This window comes from Centroberyx gerrardi, chromosome 2 (genome assembly GCF_048128805.1).
Source record: "Centroberyx gerrardi isolate f3 chromosome 2, fCenGer3.hap1.cur.20231027, whole genome shotgun sequence".
Taxonomy (NCBI): domain Eukaryota; kingdom Metazoa; phylum Chordata; class Actinopteri; order Beryciformes; family Berycidae; genus Centroberyx; species Centroberyx gerrardi.
The window spans coordinates 1530097-1545602 of NC_135998.1; the positions used below are offsets into that span (position 1 = coordinate 1530097).

At 40.1% G+C, this 15506-nt stretch overlaps 1 protein-coding gene across 1 annotated transcript; it reads left to right on the forward strand.

Annotated features, from left to right (window-relative positions):
* The first annotated feature begins 1157 nt into the window (after nucleotides 1-1157).
* Nucleotides 1158-15213, forward strand: LOC139917532 (sphingolipid delta(4)-desaturase DES1). Its single transcript, XM_071906667.2, has 3 exons — nucleotides 1158-1378; nucleotides 5844-6586; nucleotides 11591-15213. Exons 1-3 carry the CDS (start codon nucleotides 1297-1299, stop codon nucleotides 11735-11737), a joined length of 972 nt encoding a protein of 323 aa, XP_071762768.1. The 5' UTR covers nucleotides 1158-1296; the 3' UTR covers nucleotides 11738-15213.
* Nucleotides 15214-15506: the final 293 nt, after the last annotated feature.

The window sequence follows — 15506 nt, forward strand, 5'->3', positions numbered from 1 at the left end:
TTTATTAAATACAGTATTTAATGTTAACAGCAGTTTGAGGGGCTTTGCAAAACCTTACAATCAAAAGACCTGAAGGGATTCTTTTCAACATGTTTTATTGTTGCCAAGCTTCAATTTTTTTCTGAAAAAGTAGCATTCCCTGCCCACTTAGCCTACATGTGTCCATTGCTGCTTGGCAAAACAGTTCAAAGTCTTCCTGTTTCTCAAACTCAAACAAGAGAGAAACAGGAGAAAACATATTTTTCCTCTGATTTAATGGCGACTTGCAAAACAAAGTGAAAGGTGCATATCGCCACCCACTGTACTGAAGTGAGTAGCATCGAGAAAAGCCTTGAAGGTTCTGGCCCCGGCCCCCGGCCCAAGGAGGTTTTATATTATCCGGCCCCTTTTTGAAGACCCCTTTTGAAGATCTTCTAGAGCCGCCGCCCCCTATCCCGGGCTGCAGAGTCGACCAATATCACTGATGGTTATTTGGTTGTAGTCCGAACATCATTTCAACTATGTTTTTCCGCCAGAGGGGGAGACAACAGGGAAATTGGGGAAATGCCGCCGGATTATGTTTTGGTTTAAGTACTTTGCTATATTCCAAATTGCATGGTGTGTACAACTTCTGTAGGCTCTCCATAAGCATTGCATCATGTGGAGCTACAGTAAACGGTCACTCAACCGAGAAGAGAAGAATAGCTAATCTGTCTTTATTTTATAAGGTTTTTTTTTTTTTTTTTTTTAATAATCTAGTTTGAACTCTGCCTTCTACAATTGCATGGAAAATATCACATCAGTGTTCTGTTTTCTCAAAAGAAACTCAGTAACTTTTACTGAGTACATTTTACATTAGCTACTTTTTAGTGGGAGAAGGGAGAATAGTTGACATACAAGCATACAAGTAGTCATGAGTGAAGACCACATTACCGAACATTAAATAAATCAAATGTATTACATTTTCACTGACCTATACATTACTATCACTATGTTTAGTGTAATCCAGTAAGTGATTGTTTCATCACATAACCGTGTTCGTGTGTGATAAACGTGGATACGTGGTTGCCTATTTTGGAGTTTCATGTGCAGAGTCAAGTCGCTTGTTTTGGGTTTCGTTTGACAGTCTGGGTTGCTTGTTTCTCTCAGTAGATCTGGCAACCCTGGGGGCAGCTTGTTGGACTCGGGCCTAACAGTGAAGAGAGGAAAGGTCGAGGAAGTTCCCAGTCTGATAGAAGCAGAAGAGAAGCTCTTTTTAAAACGCCTCTGTAAAAACATAAAATTAAGACACTCGTGTCTGTAACCAAATTAAGAGAGATGGGGAACCGGGTCGGCCGTGAGGACTATGAATGGGTTTATACGGATCAGCCGCATGCCGACAGGAGGAAACGAATCCTGGGTGAGCTAGTTTACCCGTTAGCAAGTGTTGGGGTTAAGTGGTTATTATGATATGCTGTTATTTTAGCTGGCTAGTCTATGGACATAAACGTTTGTTGATGCATTTCTACTTGTCTCCATCAAGCTAGCGTTAGCTGACTTGGCTCGCTAACGTTAGTTAACGGTTCCATATCCGGCCCTGTATTTGCCTTTCAGTGCTAGCATAACTTTAGCAAATAATTAGAACTCCTGCCTGCCTAACGGTACCTACTGACAATTAACGTTACAACCATAGTTGCTTACAGAGATGTATTTAGTTGTTTAAATTTACGGGCTACATAGCTAGCTTAATATACAATGTTAGCAAAGTTACTTTGCAGCCAGTAAATCGTTGTGCCACTCCCTGGAATGACTTTACATGACATACTGTGGGCTTCTCAGCAAAGCTGCAGTAGCTACTAGCAAACATTCCTGTTCTACTTTCATAGGTAAACACCATAATGTATTGCAAGTCTCTGACATTGATGCAGTACGCTAAACATGTAGATGTTTGTCATGTTTTGAGAGGCATTTACATATCAGCTCTGTCTAGTGAATAACTTTAATTTTGACTGGCAGGTAAAAATCCAAGAAACCTTTAACCCCCGCAACCAATCTTTATACCAAAGTTGTGTAAATAGTTATATTTACAAACTAATGAGTTGAGTTGGTTTTCTGTACAGCCCTTGTTCCCCTAATGTCTTTTTTCACTGTTAACATAACAGACACTTAAGTTAATTGGTCATCGGAAAGTCCTACCATTGTGTTGAGACCATAGCCATAGATAAAGATACTCACTGACAACAGAGCCGTCTTCTGGGTTGAATTATTAATCTCAGTGGGTTATACTCCCTAGTACAGCAGTATCAGGAGACACAAAGGCACTGCTACACTTTACATAGTAAGGTTGCCATGTCTTTGTTTCCTAACAGATAGCAGGCATTGTATGTAAAGACCAGTAGACTGCTTCTAACTTTAGATGGAGTATTTACAGTATCAGTATTTCTTCAATTACTGGTAGGGCCAAGTGTGAGAAATGTTACATGACAGTAGCTAATATGTATTTTAATCAAACTCTTCCCAGAATGAGACCAAATCAGGTTGAAAAAGTGTCAGAATCCCTCGATCATAGTCTCCGATTTCCAGTCGTATTGGATTTATTAGGCTCTACAGATTTGTTACTTAAATAAATCTTTAGCTTGTAAGCCATTTCTGAGTTTGCTACAGAGCCCCAATTGTGTGCGATCACATGCTTCAGGCCTCTCCCACTATTACCAGCTCACCCTTGTAATGAGAGAAACAGAACAATGTGGTCCACACACAGGTCTTTGCTGGTCTACACACAGGTCTTTGCTGGGACTTGTTTTTTATGCAGTTTACCTGCAATGCCAACTCCAGTCTCTCTTTTGTTGCACAGTATTTCTTGAGGCAAAAGCACTGCATAGGCCTTTTTTGTTTGTATTTTTCACCATGTAAAAGCAATATATCTTACTTGTGTTTTTCATCGTTTCTAGAGCTGCAACGATTAATCGATTAATCGATTAGTTGTCAACTATTAAATTAATCGCCAACTATTTTGATAATCGATTAATCGGTTTGAGTAATTTTTTAAGAAAAATAAGTCAAAATTCTCTGATTCCAGCTCCTTAAATGTGAATATTTTCTGGTTTCTTTACTCCTCTATGACAGTAAACTGAATATCTTTGGGTTGTGGACAAAACAAGACATTTGAGGACGTCATCTTGGGCTTTGGGAAACACTGATCACCATTTCCGGACATTTTATAGACCAAACAACTAATCGATTAATCGAGAAAATAATCAACAGATTAATCGACAATGAAAATAATCGTTAGTTGCAGCCCTAATCGTTTCCTTGGTAGATTTTTCATTGTATTTTCCTTGGTATTCATTTGGGTTTTTACATTGTTTTTGTGCCCATATAATTTACATTGATAATTTAAAATGTTGCATAGTGCAAGAAACTTAGGATTTCTTGCTGCTTAACTGTAAAACAATACAAAAATTGTAAACTCCACTATATATGCATTTATAAGGGGTTAATTTATTTGGGGTCCACTATTGTCTCTCTATAATTTTGGCTGCCATTTTGGATTTTTTGAAAAACCTTTTAAAAATCTTCTTCTCATGAACCGCATGCCAGAATGACAAGGAGTTTGGCAGGCATATTAATTGGGTCTGCCTTTACTTAGGCTAGTTTGCGAAAAGCTAATGGATCAAAAATCCAAAAATGGCCAAGTTATTAACTTAATACATTTTTAGCCCCGCGAGAGCAGGAACTCTATGCATTGCATTGTGGGTTTGGTCGCTCTGTTCACCACTCTTTATCACGTGGGTGAAGGTGTGCCGCAGGGAGTTAGATTGCAAACTCTCAATCGGGAGACCCGTGTTCGATTCCTGGCAGGGACGCTTACACAAAATTCAATCGGGGGGCTGTTACTCTTAGTCTTTTTAAAATTGCACAAAAGTTCAACTGACTGTCAAATCATGACAAAGTAATCAATCCACTTGAAATTCTACAGCTTGGTCAGAGACATCATTTTAAACATATGTTGAGATTTGAACAAAATACAGCCATTTAATCTTCTCTTATGTTGTGATAATAACAAAGACTCCAGGGCACACAATGCCTTGTGGGGCAATCGGGTGCATTTTTTTTGTCATGCTGTGGTAACCTGTTCATTACTGCAAGCAACAGTGGTAGCATGGAATGGAAATTCTTTGTCCTATTTGGCACACAGATAATATAAGTTGAACAATGACTCCACTTCTCCAGGAACCCTAGTTTCATATGCGTCATATTCTGTTTAATGTTTGTAAAGTGTCTGTGAATTTTTGGACAAGGAATTAGGATTAGAATTATCCCTAATGTGAAGAGGCTCAGCGGTGCTCCACTGACATGCTGGAAAACTGCATGACTGTAAGTCCATATTGCTGGAATTACTAGGCCTATTACATTAGGGTTAAAGTAATAGTGAAAACCTGTTGTAATTTATGCAATTCCAATGTTCATCTAGCCTAGTAGCTAGGCTTAGATAAATGTATTCAAATGATAATTTATCATGATAGGAGGCAAGTGGTTGGTCCAAAGTGGCTGGTCCACATCAGACAGGCTGGCCTCACTCAGCCCTCTGCCTGTTGCAGCAATGTTCCTCTTGTTGATTATAATTCTCTTTGGCAACTGTCTTAAGCTCAGTTTTTTTTTTTTTAATTTTCACTACTGCTCTGCAGATGAAACAAGAGTTAACAGCAGCTCACACCTGCTGCCAGGCTAGGCTGTATGTTTTTCACTTGTTGATTAATCTACCACTGAGGTTTTCAGAAAGTTCTTGGTTGTTATTAGGGTTGTTGCGGTGGGTGGTGTTGGAGGCATGTGGTCTTGGAGTCGACACCGGTGTTATTACCCCCACACCGGGAACCTGACTCAATGCTATGAAAACATCTGCCATGGTAACTTAAAAATCAAAGCATTATTTAAATTCCAGGGTTTTCCCTGGTTAAAAAACAGGCTTAGGAGGTGCCTCAGCACAGCTGACTTGACTTTGTCACCACAGTCAAAGAGTGCAAGAGTTGGCGTGGCAGAAAAATAGCAGAGTTAATGTGTGAGGTAACTATCAAGTTATGCCTATTTTAGTCATTCAACATTTAACAGACCTCTGTAAACTAATGTTTAATAGGTCGGATATAACATATTGCCTGAATTGTACACTCTTAAAGGAATAGTTCGGTATTTTGAACACTGGGCCCAAATAACATGTTTTCCGTCATGATCCCTATTAGTAGAAACCATAACTTCGCTAGCCGCCTGCTCCACCCGTCCGGTAATACCGGGTGGCCCCCTTCTACTGCAATAGAAACCTAGGGGCAAAACACGACGCTCACAGTATACTCATACCGGTCTCAGGATGTTATCTTGAGAAAAAAAAAAAAAAAACTTTCTGTCAGCAGTTATTATTTTATTCTTCTGGCTCTCGTGGATGCTTACACCGGTTTAAAAGGTAGTGCCTCTTTGAGAAAAAATAATTCCTATCCAATTAGAACATAACTATTGACAGAAAGCTCGGTTTTTTAACATTTTTTCAAGATAATATACCCCCCCGTGCAGAGTTTTCTGAACTGTTACACCCCTAGTCAAGACAGGGTGTTCTGTTCTTAAGGCAGCTATGCGTGTCAAGCACTGTGGGAAACCCTGAATGTCTTGCAGTAGGCTGTAGTATTTTAAATGACCATAATTCAAGGTAATTTACATCAGGAAAAAAATCTGTGATGGATTCAGCCTATCGCCGATCCCTGATGTATTCATCCAATCACCCTTGAATTTCTTAGCTGTAAATTTCCTTAGTTAAAGTATGTTGTTACCATTGTTTCATTTTCAATACATTAGTGTACACCTAATTTAACTTGAGTATTGTGATTTTGACCCTACAGCCAAATACCCAGAGATCAAGTCACTGATGGGTCCTGATCCGAGGCTGAAATGGATTGTGTGCATGATGGTGGCTATCCAGTTCTTAGCATTCTACCTAGTCAAAGATTTGGACTGGAAATGGGTTTTGTTCTGGACTTACGCCTTTGGGAGCTGTATCAACCACTCAATGACCCTTGCCATTCATGAGATCTCCCACAACACAGCCTTCGGCAACACCAAAGCCATGTGGAACCGCTACTTTGCCATGTTCGCCAACCTGCCCATTGGTCTGCCCTACTCAGCCTCCTTCAAGCGCTATCACCTGGACCATCACCGCTACCTGGGTGGGGACGGTGTGGATGTAGACATCCCCACCCAGTTCGAAGGGTGGTTCTTCTGCACACGCTTCCGCAAGTTCATCTGGATCATCCTGCAGCCACTGTTTTATGCCATCCGGCCCCTCTGCATCAACCCCAAGCCTATCACTCAGCTGGAGATGGCCAATGTAGCCATCCAGCTCTCCTTTGACGTGATCCTGTACTGGCTGTGGGGGGCAAAGCCTGTGGTCTACATGCTGGCTGGCTCCATGCTGGGGATGGGCCTACACCCCATTTCTGGCCACTTCATTGCTGAGCACTACATGTTCCTCAAGGGCCATGAGACCTACTCCTACTATGGTTCCCTCAACCTGCTCACCTTCAATGTGGGCTACCACAACGAGCACCATGACTTCCCTAGCATCCCAGGACGCAGGCTACCTTTGGTTAGTATCCAGCTGCTCTATATATGCGATCATATTATTGTCTGATAATGGTGTTTCACAGATACTGTATATTGTGTTCATATGCAATTATTCTCTGAAATTGCAAACTTCTTTAATTTTGCATATTTTGTTGTTCTGCAAAATTAATTTATATCCTCTCAAAAGTGAGAAGAAAAATCTAGAATTGAATGTGGAGGTATGTTGTCAGCAAATTGCCCATTTGTTCAACAGGGCCGGTTCACAATCGGACAACGAAGGCTTGTAGGTTAGGTTGTAGTAAAGGATTTTGAAAATATTTTCTGTTCTTATAATCAGGTCCCCAAAATACATCTCAGTAGGACTTAAAGGAATAGTTGACAATTTGTCATTATCTACTCACCCTCATGTCAGTTGAAACACTAGTAAAATTAACTGGCACAGCTTCGAGTCAGCCTTCTCCAAAACAATAGAAGTAGCCAGTTCCTGGTTCTTTAGAGTTCCAAAAATGATCGTAAAATTACTCCAAACAGCTCGTACATCATAATCCAAATGTTCTGAAGCCAAACAATTGTACTGTGGGTCCAAAAGTCCAATATAGGCCTATATCTCATTATCTCCTAGATTTGCTCCACTCACAAAGCTCTGGTTGCCCTACAATGATCTGGTGGAAAAGTCTTGCTGTCTTCATGTGCTCCACATAAGCTCCTAAGAGTTTGGAAGTCGTAAATACAACTCATCACATATTCAAGTACAAAAAACAAGTAGTTTTTTGGTGACTATTTTAGAAACACTTGCTGCACAGGCTGTTTGGAGTAATTTTCAGGTCATTTTTTACCCTTTTTGGAACTCAAAAAAAGTTCTACAGGTCTGAAGTAAACGTTAGTATGGTTACAGACATTATTTAATGTATGGTATGTATGTATCATACATACCATACATATGTGCATTCACTCTCATTCATAAATTCGATTTGTCCCAACCAAATTCTGGCAGTGTGTATGTAGCATTTAATTGGGCCTCTGAGGAAAGGCTGGCAAAAGAAAACAAGCACATATCCTGTACAGACCCACGGCGCATGTGTTCAATTTTATGCACTGAAGCACTGCGACACAGTTAAATTACCTAATTCCACTAATGTTACTGAAATACCACAAGATAACGTCACCTACCGTTAAAGTTTGTAGGGCAGCAAAGATGAGTTACTGTCTGCAAATCCCCATTACTAACTGTGGAATGTTAAGTTTCACTTTTGTTTTCACACCGGGAGATTCTGTGGGTTGAGTTCAATGCTGCTGGTCTGTTGTCTGTACATCTCCAAATTACAGACATGATGTGATGTGCACATCAGGTGCATTAGAGATCGATTTAGATTTATATATCGTGACCAACTTTTTATTTGTTTCTGTATGGGAAACACAAATGCCCTCGAAAGGCCATCTGACGAAGCGCATCATCTCACTAAGCGTTACCTGACTGGCTGACTGACTGACTAACTGCCTGACCTGAATTTGCCTCTTGATGCCCTCGGCTGCGCTGTGGGAAAAATGAAGAGAACATCCGCTGGACACTGACACCGTATTTTAAGTCAGTGTTGTCTAGGCCGGGCCAAAAAAGTACCTTATAGATTCACTTTCATTCATGATATTGATGAGTTGAGAATAAACTTACTTTAAATCTTCCTCTTATGACTTTTAGTTTGGCTGGATACAGAATGAAGAACTGGATGCCCCTCTTCCTTAGATTTTGCATTACTGGTACAATGGCTTTCCTCTTCCTCAAGGTGGGAACTGTTTTTCTAATAGGAAGGTTATAATGGATGCAGTCTTCTTGGGCCGTTTTCACACTTGGGAGGGAAGAAGTGTAGTTTTTCTATGCTTGTTCAATTTCAATCACTCCCCTGGTTGAAAGCGCAGAGAGCCAGATAGGAATTTGGCGCTGTAAAAAAGCAATAGCATCGGTGACTTCTGATCAGATGCAGTCTGTCTAGTGGCAATGTTATCACACATTTTGTGTAAATCAGACTGGATTGTGTCCGTATGTTTTGACAGTGTTGTGATCAGCTGATTCAAGTCAGTAAGCTAACCATCCAGGTTATGTTAGTTTTCACAAACTGTGAGTCAATTTGCATAGCCTCAACTGTTGCATTAGTGTGACTAACAACACTGCGGATTGATTTCAAAGAATCCCATATCTAGGGCTGTCGCAATAACCGCAATATTGCAATACCGCGCAATAGACAAGCCAACCGCGGTGGATGGCAAGCAACCGCCACAACCGCGCTATGTTCACGTTTTTTCTTTTTTTCATGAGGCTAGGCACTTCTTGTTTTACACTTCAATGCGTGTGTATTGAATGTTAAATAAATTCATAATGAAAACAATAAGTGTATTGTTTCCCGCCAACAGCGTTTACATGGAGCCTTTTAATCAGAATAGTAGCCCAATCAGAATAAAAATGCCTCATATAAACGCCTCAATCAGAATAAACTGGCCGATTCGAATGAAATTTCATTCCGTTTGAGAGGGGTGGTATAACCCTTTCATAATCCGGTCGATGGATAAAATTTCGTCATGTAAACACTCATTCTGATCGCTTTCTTTACTCGCCTCTTTCTGCTCGCGCATTTAACGTAAGTCACGTCAATTATGTTACCCTTTTTTTCTGGGAGGATTCGAATGGATGTGCTTGTTGTTAACCCCAGGGCGCTCAGGCTTGATGTTTTCATATCAAGTCCTGACTCCGCCTCTCCGGGCCAGTTTCGGTTTACAGTGGTGAAAATTACAAATGGACCCAATCATTGCGGGGGCAAAACGAAAAGTATTTTTCTGACACGAGTCGTATGTTTTGATAAAACTGTTGCTTCATCAGAAAGAACAGCAGTAAAGAAATAACCGACGCAGGTCCATCTTTTAAAAATGTAAGCCCATGTTAGAGTGCTGGATTCGGTGTTTTGCGCATGTCAGAAACTTTTATTCTGATTACATACTGTGGAGCATGTAAACGCACATCTCAATGCGATCGTTATATTTAGCGCTCATGTAAACACTTGCGTAGCAATCTTCCTTTGGAATGATTTCATTCAGAATGAAAAAAAATGTCTCATGTAACCGCAGTCCAACTTGGCGACTTTGTCACTAGATTTAGCAACTTTTCAGAACCCCCTGGCGACTTTATTTTTGAAAAGCGACTAGCGACAAATCTGGCGACTTTTTCTGACCATGGGGAACAATGTTAAAGTGTTGAATCCCAAAGCATTTGCCAATAAATTGCGTAGCCCCCCTCCCTCCGCTGCGAGCGGAGACTGTAGGTTATATAATGATATGCAAATTAGCATGTGACATCATCTGGCGACTTCTTATCGCATACACCGCATACCGCGCTGTTGAGCCACCCTAAATCACCGCAGGGGAAATTCCTTAACCGCGACAGCCCTACCCATATCTCCATAATCACAGCAAAGAATCCAATTAGGTTACCAGACGAAGCAAGGACTGTAGACAACATAGAAGGGGCCGGCTGAGTTAGGCTTGTAGAGTCTGTGGATAGGGAAGTGTCTTGGGCCACGCTGTCATCAACAGTGAACTTCATTTTTTGGTAATGCTTTATAGGGAAAATAGAGAACGAGTTCAATGGTAGTTGGTAAGTACCTCCAATTTCTTCTGTTGTTTCCAAGACAGAACCATGAAATGATGTAGTAGTTATATAGAAAATAAGAAATTAACTAAAATTAATAAAAAATTCAACAAATAACTATATTATATAATTATATGAATAATGACTTCTGATAATTGACCTCTGCCTATTATTTTTTCCCATAAATAGTTTATAGTTTTGCAGTTCTTTCCAGTAAATTATTTTAGAAATTTACAGTATCTTATCGAATCCACCAGACTGCTGACATTTTCTATATAACTACTACATCATTTCATGGTTCTTTCCAGGAAACCTACTAAGAATTAACAGTTCCTTTCTAGGAAGTTATTAGGAAATTGTGTACCTACCTACCCCTTTTTTTTTTTTCTCATACTTAACTAGAGACGGAGATGGAGTTGCAGGACTGATATTGTTGGTTCTTTTATTGTTAGAATCCATCTCGAGAGGATTGCTCAATTCTAGTTAGAACTTAGTTTGGCAAGGTTTACAGAAAGCAGGCTTCGCTCTTAAAATGGCATCCTGGTCAATTGATATGTATTTTGAGGAGTGGGAATAGTAGGGTGCAAAATGGTGATTATTGAAATGGATAACTCCCATCAGTTTACTGAACCAAAACGCACTGTATTTAATGCCCAGAGGAAGCACATCCTAACTTATCAGAAAGCGATGGCTGCTGTTATTTGAAGGCACATTAGGTAGAATGGACAACAAATAAGAGAGTGATCGATTTGAGAAATACACTCAAATGTGAGAGGGTGAGATTATAGATTGCCAAATCATATTTGCACAGTTTGATGAAATAAAATGTTAAGTGGAACCTTGAACCAAGAGGAGTCATACCATACCTGCACTGACAAAATGTCTGGCAACCCTTCATATGGCCTCTGGATCAGGTACAGTGGGGATATCACCGTCTGCTCTCCCCTGCACAATATATGTATGTATTATGTATGTATATGTATGTATAAACTGCCTGTCATACATGTCTCACTGCATTTGACATTTTTGGCTCAGTGGTTCTCATGGAATTTTAAATCCTTCTCCTTCTCTCCTATTGACCTTTGTGTTAAGATTGACCTTTGTGTTAAGATTCATGTGAGGAGGACATGAGCTTAATGAGAAGATGCGAGTTGTATCATGGGTCTCATCTGGACAACAGTTGTGGTAAAATTAATTTTACCATAACAATGGCCAAGCTTATGTTTCATAATTTACGTTTTTTTATAGCTCCCTGAGCCAATCTCTTTACGACTTCAGATTAATTTGGGGTCAATGATTACCATGTTTACCATGCCTCTTCAAAATTTAGAATATGTCAGTCTAACGGCGGCATCAAGTGGTGAGTGTTTGTTTTTTATGTTTGTTACATAGGTGAAGAAAATTGCAGCAGAGTACTATGATGATCTGCCTCAGTACACATCCTGGGTGAAGGTCCTCTATGACTTCATTATGGATGACACGCTCAGCCCATACTCCCGCGTCAAGAGGAAGCTAAAGGGAGACATCAAGCAGGAATAATTCTTTTTAACTCTTATGTCAAGCTTTTCTGAAACAAGCTGCATCATCCAACCTGACACCAGCCCCAGCTTAATGTCCTATAAACATAACAGCTTTTGCATATTAATGTGTGTATGACATGTATAAATGAGTTTGGAAGTGTGATTTCCCTCCACAAGTCAGAAAAGCCGTTATTGCTGCTTGCATTCAGATATCCCAAAGCAGCACACACTTATTTCTCCTTCACGAACAGGACTAGAGAAGTTAGTCTGGGTTAGGGGTCACCTTTTCCTGTAAGAGTAGCAGAAATCACATTCTGGCTTCATTGTCACATTTTACTCAGTTTGTGGGGAGATTGTGGTTGCTTAATATGTAAAATGTATGTAAGTTAACCTTTTAGGTCTATGACTTTTTCAACTGCTATGGAAGCATATCATGCCTTACGCTGTGTTCACACATAGCGTTTTCCTGTGTGGAAAAAGCGCTGCCTGGAGCGCTTTTTGTGAGGAGAAATAAAAAGCGGATCACGATAACGTCATCTGATGTTAGCTGAGTAGCTGGCTAGCTCACTAACCAGCTGGTTAGCACTTCTAGCAGACAATACAGTGTTGTGCAACAGGCAAAGGCTTACCAGATTTTTCCAATACTTGTCCAGTATAATCCATACTGCCTTTATATTCGCTGTTGTAACGGAAATTAATTTATTACGACGACCAATTTATCCACCGGCACTTTGACTTTCTCCATATTTGTTGTTGCTATGGGAAACGGCGAGCCTCTGCTTCATCGCGATTGGTCGGCTGAGAAAAAAGCAGTTCACGTCACCTGGCGCTTTTCTGAAAAGTTGAACATTTTTCAGCTTTTGAAAGTGCTCTGCTCTGCCGAAAAAAACACCAGCTGCAGCGCTTTTCGGGAGAGGCTGCCTTTTGTGGGCCTTGTGGCCGCTTCCCATTGCTTTTAGTAAGGGCGCTGGCAATTGGGGAAAAAAACGGTATGTGTGAATGCAGCCTTACATGTGTTAGATTGACATCCACCACCTTATTTCATTGTCAACACTCCTCACTGCAAAACCTGACGACATGCTTCCATAGCAATTGTGGTTGTACCATTTAAAGCAAAGTTAACTTAAGGTTGTGTTGGAAATTCTATGTAACATAAGTCTATCACTTATCAGTACCTAAGAGCTATGTTCTGATTCCATTTTTGTATTCTCAATCAAAATTATATGATTTGATTCATTTCAACTAGGAAATTGTATGCCATGAAATTGTGCTTGTCAATCCACCAATACTGTTTCATCTTGTCAAAAGTGCTGACCTTTAATGTTTTGTTGTTCACTTACTCTGATTAGATTAAGTATATGGTGAAACAATGGGGATAGTGGGCTTCAAACATTGTTCTCAGTGCATTTTGGGTTTGAGCTTTAATGAGTCAACCAAATAAGGCCTTGAATGTGTAATGCAAGAAGTGCACACATTTTGTCAGATACAGGTAGGAATGATCATGACCCATGCATGTAACCGTACCTTTACAGTGTGTACTTTATTTTGAGCGTTTATACTTGTTTCTAGCATAGTAGTGCTACCTTCCATTTAAAGGAATAGTTTGGTATTTTGAACCCTGGGCCCAAATGACATATTTTCGGTCATGATCCCTATTAGTAGAAACCAGAACTTTGCTAGCTGCCTGCTCCGCCCATCCAGTAACACCGGGAAGCCCCCTCCCACTCTACTGCAATAGAAACCTAAGGGCATACGCGACAGTCTTTGGAAACTATGATAAGCGTTGTTTTGCAAAACACGACGCTCATATTATAATCATACCGGTGTCAGTATGTTATCCTGAAAAAAAAAACGAGAGTAGGAGGGGACTTCCCGGTATTAGTGGAGGGGCGGAGCAGGCAGTTGGCGAAGTTCTGGTTTCTACAAATAATACCAAACTATTCCTTTAAAAAGCTGGGCTGGCTAACATGGAAAACAGTTCCAATTTTGGAACTAAGTACTCTTGCCAATATCTAGTGTAAGCAAAGAAACCAAAGGTCAACTTGAAACCAATGGCACTGTAAGTTTGTCATTTGGTAATTATTTGCTTACATTTTGACTCTTCTAATTTCTAATTCCAATTGTGTCCTTAACATTTGCAAACTGCGAGGCTATGTAGAAAGCAGCTTCCCTAATAACAGGGTCATGACTTGTAATGAGTCTTAAAAATTCCACTGTCATTTGCCACTTTATCTAGGGGGGATATGCTGTTTGTTTGTCCAGCGGTTTCATTTACATCAGTATTAAAATCATGCTGGACATTTGTCTACAAAACCCTCTCATGCTAGGCTGAGACAGATCTAAGGTTGTATTTACACTGTAGGCCCAACTGACATCTGATCTTTTGATCATTTTTGGTAGACTCTACATGTAGCACAGATCATATAACCAGTGAGTGGTGCATCATTCATAAATATATAACCTATATGGATTTCATATTTAACTCCATAGTAAGATTTTTTTCAATTACTAATCACAGGAAGCCTGATTTATGAAGTTACAATGCTGTAACTGGGGCACCGTAATGAGTGCATGTTACTGAGATTAAGTGAAAACCAACTCTATTGAACCTGTACTATGATGAAAAGCCAACAGAAATGGAGTGAATGCCTTGATCAATGACAGGCCTGTTGTAGGACAAAATGTAATTAGTCTGATGGAGCCACAATAACAAAACTTTATAAAAAGGATTGGATTCCAAATACATTTTTATGAATGCATACATTTTGGATTCTTGGATCTTTATCCAATATGTCCATGTCCCACTGCAGACAGTGGACTCCACACAGGGACCCCAAACCTATGTTCAGTGACCTAGATGAGCATTTTGGAGAGGAACTCAATCATTCTACTCTGGTCTGATTACAAAGGCCAACTGTTGGCTGTTCTCCTGGTTTGGTGTGCAATTTGTTTTCTTAATCACTATTAGAACTGGTAGACTGACCTATTAGGCTGAATAGGTATTCAGCATGCCTAAACAATAATGAGTTCCATATCAGAGTAGACGTGGAAGATTATTAAAAACAAAAAAAAACTTTACTTGTCCAGGGAAAATCAACTGAGTACACAGCTATTTTCCAGCAACACTGCTTCACAGTGATACAGTTCCACATATTCACACTCGGAGCTACCTTACACACCAGTAGTTAACCAGTGTCAGCCACTGAGCAGCTTGGGTTCCTTCCTCAAGGACACATCAGCAGTAGTTGCTGAGGGAGGGGAAAGTTGCTCCTTCACTTTTCCCACCCACATTTTCTCAGATTTGAACTGGTGACCTTCTGGGCATAAGCCTGCTTCCCCAACCTCTAGACTACCTACATCAAAAATCTTATTGCCAAGGCCATTCATGATAATTTATTACTCCACTCCTGTCAGTCACCAGATAGTCTAATCTGATTAATTACTAATTAATCAGTAATTACAGCTTCCATCTTCCAATAAAGTTGTATCACTCAATACATTTGTCTAGGTGTACTCAACATGGCTAGAATGTCGGTCTTGCCTGCCATCACATTGCCTGATGGTGAATACTGCTGTGTACAGTATATGTTGGGTCAGTTACTTACAACTTTCTTCAGAACCCAATATCAGATGCGTATCAGGTTTAAAATGCATACATATCTAATACTGGAAACATCCGATTCAATCTGCTAGGACAAAAAATATATCTGTCACATATAGTCAAAATCAGATTTTATGTGCATGTGTAATCCAACTTTATAAAAGTCTGGTCAAACCACACCTGCTGT